The 14047-nt window shown below is 47.7% G+C and overlaps 1 protein-coding gene across 4 annotated transcripts in view; it reads left to right on the plus strand.

The window, feature by feature from the left end:
• hth (Meis homeobox homothorax) overlaps positions 1 to 14047 on the plus strand; it is a 369843-nt gene that overhangs the window by 261366 nt on the left and 94430 nt on the right. For all 4 annotated transcript variants that reach the window (XM_050180825.3, XM_072289362.1, XM_050180826.3 and 1 more), the window contains one exon: positions 712 to 851. In XM_050180825.3, the coding sequence (XP_050036782.1) occupies positions 712 to 851 (140 nt within the window). The remainder of the gene's footprint in view (positions 1 to 711; positions 852 to 14047) is intronic.

Genomic DNA, 14047 nt, shown 5'->3' on the forward strand with positions numbered 1-14047 from the left:
ATAAATGCTGCTTTAGTGTAAACAAGCCGAACTCACCACTGTAAACAAGGCGAACGCACCATGCATATCCTGGTCCCTTTCGCAGCTGGCCGGTCTCGTCCGTTCGCACGGCACCGCGTAAAAAGCTCTGCCACCTTCCGTGCGATTCGTGGAGTTTGGTGCGCTGCACCCCGTCATACTGGACTACAAGTGTCAAAGCTGTGTTTCGTACCACTTCACCAAAGTTATTAACCTAATATCATCGAATACCGCACCTCAACCCGGAACCGATCAGTGCAGCGCACGCTCGACGGTCCGCTGATTGCAATTTGGATGGCACCGACAGAAACGAGTCGGCGCCGCGGCCGTAAAGTTGGCTTCGCAGCGGTGCAGTTGAACATTTGACGTCGTTTTTGTTCCACGTGATAGCGCTCGGCGAATAGCGGTGCGAGCGGCGCCGGAAAAGTTATGCGCAACTCTGCTCCCTGCGGGAGCATATACAGGAACGCTACGTCAAGTCGAGTTATAGCGCCGTCCTTCTGTCATCAAAGTAAATCGAAACTATACGCTTCACGTTCTCGTTTGTGTCTCTGTGCTCGATTCTGTGCCTTTGGTTGATTCGCAGGCGACGATTAGTTCTGTCGATCTTTCATCAGATGAAATCGAAACTATGCGTGTCGCGTGCTCATTTGTGTCTCGGTGATCGAACCTGTGCCTTTGGTTGATTCGCAGGCGATGCCAGTGTGGGCTCGGGCGACGGCACGGGCGAGGACGAAGACGAAGACAGAGGCAAGAAGCGCCAGAAGAAGCGCGGCATCTTCCCCAAGGTGGCCACCAACATTATGCGAGCCTGGCTCTTCCAACACCTCACGGTACGTACACCGCTCGTACAACCAACCATGCATGCTTGCTTCTTTCCCACTGCTTGCTATAGACGCACACACTGTCTCCTTTAAAGAGGACTGTGTCACCGCTGATAACATCTCTTTGAATTGCTCTGGGAATAAGAAGATTGTGTGTGATATCGACGGAAACAAGCGCGCTTGTATCCCGGCACAAAGAAGGACTTGCATATACATATATATATATATATACGGCAAGTAGGATGGCAAGCGAAACCACTGCATATTTAGGCACTTCGAATCGTATAGGCTTTTAATTTGCGCTACAAAGTACAGGAGATCCTTGAAAAGCGGTAGACAGTCGCTTTAAACTGCGCGCCGACCGCGCCTCTCGGGCTGGCTTTCTCGCATTGATGGCCGGTATAGTTTTGCGTTTGACATTACATCGAGAAACACGCTCCGATAAATTTTCCTTAGTGCTACCCAGTTTTCACGCTATTTAATACTATACCTTGGTGTAATTGCAGTTGTTAACGATATAGTTAAGTAAACTTACTTACCAAACAAGGTACTCTTACCAATATACGAAACGCAGTCAGCGTCACCGGATACAAAGTATCTATAGCCCATAGCGCGTACATCGGACCAGCTCAGACGTATTTTAGAGTGGTTTCGATAGGCGCGTTATAGAACAGAAACTTTGTTTGCGGTAGTGTTAACTGCGTTCGAAATTGGTAGCTCAAATATATTAGGTAACAGGCGACTAGGTTCTTTAGTCAGCAATGTTACTTAGATCTACCGTTACCATCAACTGCATTTATACGAAGGTAGTAAAACAGTGTGACAACTGGGTAGTAAGGGCAACAACTTTTCTTTTTTTTTTTTTGAGAGTGAAGGCCAGTGACAGCTCCGTACAATGCTATCGCATTAAAGAATATAAAAATGAGCAACCGCAACCGCTTTTTTTTCCTCCCATTTGGACGCTCGATCACGGCCGATCGACGCTTTGTTTGCGTTTCGCTGACGCTCTCGTATGTGTATACGGTCGACCCAACTGCTTTCCCTTATACTCCACTGCCATGGGCCACGTATATGCGGCAGCACCTATACGAGCCTACCACACGCGCGATGTGTGTGTACCTTTCAATCCCAAATCCACGATGCGTGTGCTAAGGGTGGGGGGTGGGCAAAAAACTTGGGGGAGGCGCGGGAGGGTGGGCGAGTGGGCGAGTGAGCGCCCTGGGCAGGCTCGCCTATGGCTCACGGTGACACACACACGCACATACACACACATGATAGACGCACACCCACAGAGTTAGCGTGCTACGCGCGCAGCTGCACACCAGTTTGTGCGTGCTCGCGGTTTGACTCGGTCGCTGACTTTCACGCCGAGAGCGCAAACTTTCGGCTCCATGCGAGTGCCGGCTTTAGCCCTCCCTCGACTCTCACCCCCCCCCCCCCCCCCCCATTCGCTCCATCGATTCCCTGCACGTATAGTCTTTGTTTGTTTGATGGCTATTATTATTATTTTTTTCATCTCTCTTTCGAGTCGTCCCGCCGTCTATGCCAGAGTGGTGGCGGCGGCGAACACTTCACTCGGAGTTTGAGCCCGCGCTGCTTGCTTGCCACGGAGCGAGAGAGCTCCGGCGTATAGGGTTGCATCTGGTTCAGTGCGCGGGCGTGGGTCGGGATAGATAGGCGAGCTGCGTCATGGGAAGAGTGTGCGTTTTGGATTATTCCCGACCGATGAGGACGGGTGTGCCTCTGTATCCTATATACTCGTAGCACATAGTCGTGTGGGGCTCAGATCGGTTTACGTCGCAGCTTTTCGTTTTTTTCCTTGGGTGAACTGGGTGCGAGGGGAGTGCACTTCTGAGCTCGCCTCGTCGCCTTTATTTATCTCCTGTTTTGTTAGCTCAGCTGAACGCGTCTTCGGGCGTTATACACACACACAAGCGAGTTTATACGTGTGAGTGAACGATGCGAACGCGCGCGTCTTTTGAACTATGATTGCACGTATCGTGTATTGTGTTTATTTTTTTCGCTTACGCTTTATTTATATCGTATTCCGCGCAATTGGCGATGAGACAGCTATACGATATAGCAGGTCAACACAGTATATTGTTTTTAATTTTTTTGCCTACAAAGCTAAATAAGCGGCACGTCTGCAAAAGGCGACCCCACGTGCTTGTGTATTTATTTTTATTAATTTTTTTTGTGCGTTGACAAGGTGTGTTCGGCAGACTGAATAAGTTGGTGATCCGCGCTAACCTGAAAATCCATACAGACCGAAATTGTTCAGGACGATATATTTAGCAATAGCTGGAGCTTTTTTGACCGTCTATGTGTTATAGGTTAGTGCCTTAATTCCAACAATTTTCCAGAGTCCTAACTTGACTCTCAGAATTCATGAGCGACAGTGCACCTAGGCGCACGTTACAGTCCCATAAAACAGGTCCGGGTATCCTGCGAAATTCTGTTTAGGGTAGTTCAAATAAAGGTGTACTTTGAATGCATCCAACCACGTTGAACTGTCGATCACATAATTCCTGGCAATATTTGGCCTAACGCGATGAAGGATGAAAAAGTAACTTGCAAGAGTAAGGCCCGCTGAGTAAAACATGATCTAAAGATCGTCTAGTAGACGTCTTGGATAGTCTACAATCATCTTATATTATGCATCCTATAGACCATTTTATATTCGGTTCATGGGTGGCGCCATCTTTGGCCACTATATTCAAACGGTTTCTCAACCATGAGTGTCCCACGCTGTAGAGTGGTTAGGGTTTCATACTAGATAATTACTAGAGGCGCGATGGTCGTTCAGCCACAATAGGAATCATGAGTACTGCATGGGTTTGTCTGCGATCTGGCATGGATTCGTTGACAGAAGGATATTTCAGTTTCTTACACCATTATTTGCGTCATGAAGGGAACAAACCGAAGGGGGCCAAAGGACTCATTAGCGATTTGTGACTGCAGAAAAAAAATCATAAACAGTATACAGTCAACGTGAGGAGTTGGTAAAAACTGAAATTGGTCAACAGAGAGCCTGCGAACGCTATACGCACCATATTATTTTCGATTTATGCATGCGCCACCATCTTGGCCTGTTGCACAAATGTGTCCTCAATTTAGTGCTGAGTTGCAAGTTGACATGGTCGTGTGAGACACAGAACGTATCTGCAGACCCACCATTATGTGTACAGACGGACTATTAGCACCGTACGCTGGTTGTTATATTTACTAAACGCTGCGTTTAACAGCCCCATATAGCGGTACTCCAACGCTTGCGTAAAGGCAAGCAAGCTAAATTTTATAATGTTAGACACAGCAGATGGCTGCAGCTAATCTGGGAGTTCTCCGCTGCGACGACCTTCACATGCGTCGTGTCCCTTCGGCATGTTATAATCGATGAATTCGTAATCGATCATTCATTCAGCAAACCGGTCAATCACTAAACGGACAACCTGACCGATGAATGTGACGCCCGCAGCGTTTCTGTGCTGTCTCGCAGACTTGACGTTTCAAGGGTTGTCGAGGAAATTTTACCCTTCTGTAATGTTTTATTTTTGTCCTCTCCTGCCGTATTCTGCACTTACGTAGAGCACACTTATCGCGAGCTCTTTATTTTTTTTTTAACAGCGGAGCTGTTACCCTCTAGTTAGGCAGGATTTTTCGCGGGTTTGTGCTTACCCAAAACTGTACCGCCGCCTAGCGGCCGCGGCCACCCACAAAGACCTCAAACGGCTGCTGGCAAGGGGCTTTGTCTTTGAGTTTCCGCGTGACACAATTCTGTTTTCTCGTATGTTCGAATTAGAATCCGAATCCATCGTGGCTGCAACTTGTGTGTAAGTCGAAGTTTACAAATTTATGACACAGTTTACTTTGAAAAGTTCAATTAGTTCAGTAAGGCTTTTGCGCTTGGCGGAGGGTCTCGAAGAGTGAGGACATATGCGGCTCTTCCACACAGGTGCGTGAGTGACGTACTTCGCTTGTGGTGGTGGTGCTTGTCTAACGCCGTCTAACGTCGATTGGGGTGGTGGTACTTGTCCAACGTCGGTTGTGCTTGTCTAACGCACATCCACTTTCACAGGGTTGACTAGACGCGGATTATTTTTTTACCACTACGGCTCTCTTAAACTTCGCATAATGTGTTACGCGAGCGTGTGTGCGTGCGCAGGACGCCCCAGCACACTCAGCAGAGCATTATCAGGAACGGTACCCATGTCACGTGCAATAGAGACCCCCCCCCCCCCCCTCCCTTACCACGTACACATGTCGCATCCAGCGAGGGAGCGAAAGGTGTCGCGCCGCAACGAACTCTCACGCTTCGAGCTCACCGCCTGTACACTCCATGTACAACGTGTGTGGGAAGGCGATGCGGCCGAACGCCGTGTCTCGCCTGGGAGGCTTGTTTTCGAATAATCTTTAGCCCAGAGGTACGGGGATAATCTTTCCTCTTTTTCGCAACTCGGCCCGACGTGCTTACTGATAATGCGGCGCGGTTGGCGCAAGAATGTCGGTGTAGGGTCAGGAGAGGAGGCGCTGGGGGTCGGTGGGGGGGGGGGGGGGATTACGCGGCTGATGGGAGTTGTCGAGGCAGTTGGCCTTTCTCTGAGCGGCGTGCGGTGGCTGCCGTAATCTGGGGAGTGGTTTTCTGTCGTTCGGTGGGCGTTGGCTTCGCGTAGCTCCGCCTGAATGCGTTATACATACACGCAGCGTGTAGGTGTGCAGTGAACTTCGCTTTGGTTCTAATGATACGAGGGCAATGGGCAGAATACGTCGAGAGATGATCGCCGAACTCAAGCGATGTAGCTTTCAAGGTTTAGACCAGCTATGTTGCTGGGGGTACTTATTCTTATGGGTTAGCTGTGTTGGGATTAATGCTATGCGGCGTGTGGGTGCTCTGACGTAGCACGGCGGGCTAGATCGGCCCGCTTTCCAAATTAGATTACAACCGTTCCTGTGAAGGTTATCTCGAGCAGGTATCAGAATTAGCGCACGTCATCAACTTTGCTCGTAATCTCTCCGGTATCGGCCCGCCCTTGTTTACTTGCCAGCACACTCGGCCAGACATCCATCCACGAAAAGTTCAAGAAAAGACCTAAAGGAAGCTGTTCTGCTATAAATAGATTTGCCGCTTACTGCAGCAGCAGGATCTATATACAGAAACGTCTCATAGATGTCCTACATCGTCTTCTAAGAGTCTTATACGATTATACGTGTTATAGGCGAATTTACTTTCGGTTGGTGGCTGCCGTCACTTTGAGCCTCTATATGCAAGCGATTTCTCAGCCATGCGTGTCTGCTGTGTAGATCGCATCCGTTGCTGTTTGTTGCTTAACTATACATAAGTATAGGGTCCGGGAAATATAGAGAGAAGAAAGATAGTGTGAAAAGGGAGTTTAAAAAATGGACGACGTTCTTTCTGCGATATATAGTTCTCTACGAATAGCGCTAGGGTGAATCCTGACACTGCGAACGTTTGGTTGCCAGGGCAGCGATGTGGTATAGTACAAGGATTTGTCTACTCTTCGTGCGCTCGTGGCTTCGAACGTTCTTGTAACGCTTAATGTTTACGTTTCAATCTTTCTAAAGTTTCTAAGTAGTCACCGTTTCGTAATCACTGCAAGCCACTTAGTGTGTGTACACACATGCGTCATCACTGCGAATCGTTTCGTTTATGACGCGATATCTTCTTGGAAAGTCATAATTTGCGAAGTCGCAAAGCGGTTTGAAGCCAGAAGCCAGAAGTTTAGGCAAATCGATGTAGTAATCATCGTCCCCAAGTTGGCTGAGCCGCCCGGTACTTGCAGCTTCCGTGGACACTCTGCCTTTACATAAAAGTTTATGTAGAAACTCTATGTAAATGCTATAGAAAACTCGACGCTTTCTGTCGGTTGTTGGGGCGCACGTATTCGCGTGCAGTGGTAGAGAGAGAAAGAGAAAAAAAAAAAGATGAAGTGCGGCCGCGAAATCGATATTCGCAGGCGCCGCCGACGGCGCAAGCTCGCGCCCGGCTTCTCTCTCTCTCTCTCTCTCTCTCTCGAGGCCCGGGGCCCGCGGTGCGCTCGCCTTCCGACAGCGCCGGGGGCTGAAATCTTGGGGCGAGGACGAGCGGTGGTCTCTCTCTCTCCTTATCTCCCTCTCCCCCTTCTATTTCTCTCTCAAAACTGCGCTCGCATAGAAAAAGCACGGGCGCTGCGTTGAATTCGGCGGCCATCTTCCTCACGTGCCCGCGTCGGCGATTCGCGGTTCTGGTTCACGACCGTCTGATGCGATGTGTAGTGGTATACCGTGAGCCTTCTTCGGGCTGTTACAGGGTGGTGGGCATCTTCGTTAGTAGAACAAGAAGAACAAGAAAGAAAGAAGATAAGCAACCACACAAAGTACAAATGCCGAAACGGAAAAAAAAATATCTTGGAACGATGCAGATGTGTAGCGTACGAACAGCACACGGCGTATAATACTGCACATATATACAAACAATGTATACGGTGCGTGGAAGTATAATAGTGGACGATAAGCAAGTAAGCAGTGCTATTCCAACGTAGAAACAGCATTAAACAGCGTTTGCGTACAGCATACATGCTAGATAGCAACGAGACATTAAAGGGACCCTGAAACGATTTTGACGATTTTCTATAAACGTACTGAGTCGTTAGAGTAGGACCTTCTGATCATTAATTGACACATCTAAGTGCTCCGCGTAAAGCGTGTAATTTATTGTAAGGTTTTAAAAATGCACATCGCTGCCGATCGGAGCACGCTGCTCGGCGGAATTTTAAGCCGCCCCTACCCATATGACGAAAATCACCCATATGACGTCAGTGGGGCGAGCTATCCGATTGGCTGACCAGGGCGCGTGATCAATAATTTTTCCAACATTATGGTAAACAAATGATCTTCGTAGTAGTTGGAATGTTAGTTCATTTGTTTTTATAAACAGAAAGTAACATAAAGAAAATGTACAAGAACAATTTTTCAATACAATTAAGCACTTCCGGCACACAGCAAGTGTCGTCTGCTTGTGTTACAACTTACTCCATTTTGACGAGAGCTCCGCGGTCAGAGTCGGTCTCAGTCTTTTCACGAGCACTATGATTCGACTTTGTTGCTTTGTGGACTGCAAACGTAGCGACTGGCAATATGTCAAGCTGCGACATCGTGTCCCTCTGCAAGGCAGCATACGAGCGAACTGGCTGCTGCGCATCGGACTGCCGCTATCCGATCGGCGCCAGGGTTTGCGCGTTTGTGGTCGTCACTTTACACCGGAAAATTACTAACGCAATAGCGTTTCGCGAGTCCGGTATTAGGGCAAATGCAAGCGCAAGGGGACAGGGTCTGGCCGCTTGACTGTGCCCTAACGGGATGAGCAGAATCGCAAATGCGAATGGTCTGCACGGTGCAGCCACCTGGTGGCACAGAGCTCAACCATACACAGTAGCAGTAACGAAGTGTATTCTTCTTTGCTGCTGGTGTGCATTTTTCGCAGGAGTGTAATCATCAACACTTTGTTTTTATAAATGTTTAAAATGTTTTACACTTGGTTAGAGCAATATTAGCGCTTTGTTTGGCTGGTTAAGCGCTGCGCCAACAAGTGGCTGGACCGTGCAGACCGATCAGGCCGCACGTACGTCTACGCTAAAGTTCCTTCATCAGCTTGAGTTTATGCCTCCATTCATTTGCCGAAATGACCAGCTTGCCTGTGGTTACCGGAATACCAGACACGTTCGGCGCTACGACAGAATGCTCGCAACGCACGCTGCTTCGATAGCTCTCGCTTGGGGTCGACGGCCAAACGGCTAGCGGAGAGGTTTCACGCGGGCGGGGTGGGCTCCAAAACAACCGGAAGCGACGATGTGACGTCGCATCGTGACGCGAAACCAGTGAAGGCGGAGCTTAGCCCCGATGGCTCGGCGAACGAGTTGAGGAGGAAAAGCATGACTAGGGAGGAGGGTAACTTCTAATCGCTTGTAGCTCCATTAATACGTAACGCTTCACCTAAATTGTGGTGCGAATCTTCTACTTAAGTTGTACCCTACGCGTCTACAAAATTTGTCCGAACCGTTTCAGGGGCCCTTTAAACAAGTAGCGATTCCAAATTATTTTAGAAAAAATCGTTTGGTAGTTATCTAACGTCTCAAAACTTCCAAGTGGGCACGCCGTACAGTGACGACTTGATCCGGAGTAAATTCTGAAAATAGCCCCTCTTCCTCTCCACAATCCCCCCATCTCTGTCTCTCTCTGTCTCTCTCTCTCCCTCTCTCTCTCTCTCTCTCTCTCTCTCTCTCTCTCTCTCTCACACACACACACACACACACACACACACACACACACACACACACACACACACACACACACGCCTCTGGGTTCTTTAACGTATGCCTAAATTTAAGTACCCTGCCGTATGAACTCCAGCTCAATGCAAAGTGGGCGGTAATGCTTTGGGCAGGCATTACCAGGCCATGACCGCCAGCTTACCGCCCAATTCCGTGAAATAAAAATGTGCAATCAGTGTGTTTTACCGGTACTTACGTATGGAGGCACCAGAAACTTGGAGGTTAACAAAGAAGCTTGAGAACAGAAGCAAAAGACAGGACAGTTGAAACGAAATAATGATACGCGTAAATTTAGGAGAGAAGAAGGGAGTGCTGTGAATTCAAGAGCAAAGGTGGAGGGTGGTAGAGGTAACCGATGTTCTAGTTCACAGTAAGAGGAACAAATGGCAGAGGTTAGGTCACTTATCAAGCCAGTCACTTATCTGACGAACGGAATGGGTGACAATGAAAGTGAAGCTCTCGAGGACAGCAGATAATTAGCCGCTGTGATGAAATGAGGAAATTCGCAGGATTGCCTTTGTCCCGTATTGCACGCAAAAATTAGGCCGATGGTAGTGAAATCGGTGTGAATAAAAACGAGGTATAAAATGGAATGAACTATGAAGTGGTCATGGTATTCATTTAATCCTGTCAACCACAAAGGAGTCTGTCTCTATGAACTATATATTCATTGTCTAGAACCTGTGTATCGACGGTTCATAAATTAGTATAACTAAATTTGGTTTATGTGCCCATACAAAAAAGCGCTCTTTTGTATGTTATTTTATTTTTACTGTTTGACCGTTTCAGCACCGTGAGTTCAAACTTCGCTATATATATATATATATATATATATATATATATATATATATATATATATATATATATATATATATATATATATATAGTTGGACCCAATTTTCAAAAATTGCGTGTGGCAGGTATCACAGTTCTAACCTCCTTTGATCTAAATTACTGGATGAGGCGGCCATTACGTCCACGAGAAATCAAAATACTTAATCTAATAATTAACATAAATGTGCTAAATAATTTCTTAATTGCCTATATTACGGCTCATACTTTAATCTACGAAATACAGCTAGGGAGTTCGCTAGGCGTATCCACTTGGAACGAATTCTCAAGAGCGGACCAGTTACGGGATACTAATGTTCAAACTGTCCGACGAAATGCGTTGTTTTTTTCCAGTTATTTCTGGGCTTTGAATGCATAAAACAGCTTTTTCTTCAATAAATAAATAAATAAATAAATAAAAGTAACCGGAACGCCAATTCATTTCGTCGGACACTTTGAAAATTAATACGTCGAAACTTGCGCTGTCCTGAGAATTCGTCCGAAGTGGATACGCCTTGCAAATTCACCCCGTATAATTCGTAGATCGAAGCACGTTCCCTAATAATGAATTAAGAAGTTTCTGAACTTAGGTTAATTTTAAATTACGCATTTTGATTTCGCGTTGAAATCTCATCGAGTAATTTAGATGAATGGTTGCAATTGTGCCGTCTGCCACAGACAATTTATTTATTTATTTATTTAGTTGAACATACTGCTGGTTTCACATTCGAGGCTCTTGCAAGAAAGGGACAGAATACATATTCAAGAGAACACAGTTCACGTAGGCGCGGACGTAGATAAGTTAGATTTCAAAAAAAAAAAAAAGGAATTGGTGCAGCAAAAAAAAAAAAAGGAAAGAGAGAAAGAGAAAGGCATCCTATATAGTTGCACCATTCCCATCCCAACTTTTCGCACACAGCACTTAAAAGGAAACAGCGCTTCATAGGAAGGTCAGCGCACGCCAAACAAAGCTCTAAATCTTGGTTCTGACTACGCGGACGGCTGAAGTTCTTCGGCAGTTCTGAGGGGAGGCAGCGCCGTTTGCATTTCAAAAGCGACGTAAGCGCCCAGAGAAATCGCTCACTGCTTGCTCCTACGGGAAAGATCACGCCGCCCACATCGATATCATTGCACAACGTATCTGCATATATATATGTATATATATATACAATAAAATAGCACGTCGGCACTACGCGCATTCTGCATCTTTTAACTCAGAGTGCGTATTATACACCAAACGCGAGCAGCACTGAGAGAGAGAGAAAATTCGTCTATATGCTGCCAGACATATACGAGAGAGAGAGCGAGAGAGAGGGAGGCAGCGTAAGGGCGAGATTCGGGAGTAAGAGGGAGAGGGCTGAAGGGGGTGAGGGGCACGCGGGTTGGCGCCGGAGTACATATCCCGCGGCCGAGCCGAGCCGAGCCATTGCGCCATTGAAAATCGATGCCCGCGTGTCGTGGGCTCCGAGGCGCCGTTTTAATACAATCTCGCGAGCTTGCAAGTGCGTCCATAAAGCTTCGAGCCTGCGGTTGTTTGTTTGTTTGTTGCCGCGGTCATTGTTTTTGTTTGTTGGCGAAGTTCCCAACCGTTGCCTGCTCTCCTCCCCGGCGCACCGCAGGCACTGAAGGGAAATCGCTTTCGTCATGACCGTCTTTATGCCGTGTTTCTCTCTTCAGAGGGTCCCTGTGCCTTTCTTTCTTTCTTTCTTTCTTTCTTTCTTTCTTTAGAGCCCGGATGCTCTCCCTATGTAGGGGGGATGGCAGTGCGTCACATCGAATCTGCGCGCGTACAGCTTGTGTCGAGTGCTTCTTGTTTAGTTCTTTTGTGAGCGCGTCCGCTTTCTTACGAAGGGCAGCGGAATCGTGTTTCGTCGCTTATCCCGTTCCCAGAAGGGCGCACTTCAGAAGAAGAGAGGAAAGGTCGAGCGTTTTTCTGTACTACACGTTTTTCACTGTCTCTGGAACTCGCCATGCTACCATGCGCTCCCTCGCTGTCTTATTATTTTTGTGTGTGTGTGTGTGTGTGTGTGCGTGTATTTTTTAGTTTGCGTTCAGATAACTCTCGGTTGAGTTCTTTTCCCCTATGAGAGATGGTGGCGTGTGGCGATTAGATATCGCAGATTCGTGCAGGGGAGACAGACTTGCGATCGGGCGCAATGGTGTGTGTGTGTGTGTGTGTGTGTGTGTGTGTGTGTGTGTGTGTGTGTGTGTGTGTGTGTGTGTGTGTGTGTGCGTGTGCGTGTGCGTGCGCGCAAGCTAGAAACATTTTGAAGGGCACGATTTGAGCGCTTCGCATACCCTCGAGAGGAACCACAACACATAGTTTACCGTAGCCTTGAAGTCTCCATTGCGAGCTGTGTATAGGAGAAGCCTGCGTTGTTGGTTACGTTAACGAAGCCCTCGTTTATAGTTAACCATGCGCGCAAATGCACTGCTGCAGCTGGACCAGAAACCGCGTAAGTTATAGAAAAAAAATCTGATAGAGAAAACTGTTTCTATTAGCTCATCGTTTCTAACCTCACATAGAGCGCGCAAACAGGAATTAGGGATCATTCAACGACACCCAACATATTCCAAGCTCACCTAATAAAGGCATTTTGCCAACAGTCGATGCAGTCATATACTATAGTCGCAGAAGCAAACTGCCTCCTGCGAGCTTCCAACAGATTCCAACATTCGAAATTAAACTGGTTCTGCAACAACCGCACCGAATGACTTAACTATGCAGGTTACCATGAATCCCTGAACTCATATATAATGCGCCAACAATTGCATCCAAGAAGCTTCTAACTGATTGCAACAACCGATGAAGTCATAATGGTCGTGCTTGCAGTACGGCTTTTTTTTTTTTTTTTTTTCAATGCGAACAAACGGCTCCCGGGCTCATCCGCCATGCAAGGTCTTCTTATTTCCGATAACTGTACAAGGATGCTCCACACTGTGCACTAACGAAAAACCTTAGGCAGTATCAGTACATTATGCTCTTCAGAAAACAGCCATCAACGAGCTCTCGGCAGATTATTAACAGTCGGGGCTGTCTTAGGGGTATAGTGCCCGACACGTTGTGCCCCGTATACCCGTATCCAATAAGCTCCCCACAGGTTACCAACACTCGGAGCTGTATATTGGTGCAGGTCGTCAGTCATGCTATCATGCAAGTCATGCCAACAGTCGCGTCCCGTAAGCTTCCAAGAATCTCCAACAGTCGGGAGAAGTCGCACAAGTCCGTACTAACCACGAGATCCAAAAACTTTCCAACGGGTTATACCAACAGCCATAGTCGCCATATCTTTGCAGCGACTGTCGGGGACATTTTGCAGCCTCCTGTAGGAACGTTGAATGCGGCGTACTTCTCCGTCTGTCGCAATTTGTTTGAAGTTCTGTTAGATTTTGTTGTTCACACGACTATGTAAACGTACGCGTGGTTTTCCCGTTTTGTCTTCCGCGACTGCCTTACGTCTGTGCAGAGCTAGAACCCGATAGGCGCCCAATCCAGGGGCATGCGGGCTAGTGGAAGGATTCGCGTCCTTTAGTGTTCTTTCGGTGTATGGCGTTCACATCGAGGCGACGATTCGATCCCAGATCGCGGTGGTGCGCTATTATTCTGCTACGGGAGGATGCTGTCGGGATGTTCTCCTTTCAATCCCACCCGCCTCCCCCCATCTCCTTCTTTATATTTTTGTTGTTCACTTCTCCTCTCCCGTTTCCCTTGTACGGCGTTGCGGTTCTCTGCGAGAGTCAGTTTGGAAGCGCAGCCCCTCGACAACGACGTCGGTATACCATGGTGGATTTCCTCTCGGCGGGGATCGAACAAGAGGACGCGTATAACATAAAATTCACGATTCGAGGAACGATCTCGTCTCCACGCGCAGATGTGAGCGCCGCCTCACCAAAGCGTTTCCATTTGCGTGCCGGAAGAGAAAGGAGCTGTACCGTGAGGTGCCGCATATAATACGAACCCGAATACAAAGCTGTGGGGAAACGCCAAGATTAGCTTCAGACAGCGGAATCACGGCAGCCTAACGTATCGGCGGAGCACTTGCTTGGACT

Source organism: Dermacentor andersoni, chromosome 7 (assembly GCF_023375885.2).
Source record: "Dermacentor andersoni chromosome 7, qqDerAnde1_hic_scaffold, whole genome shotgun sequence".
Taxonomy (NCBI): domain Eukaryota; kingdom Metazoa; phylum Arthropoda; class Arachnida; order Ixodida; family Ixodidae; genus Dermacentor; species Dermacentor andersoni.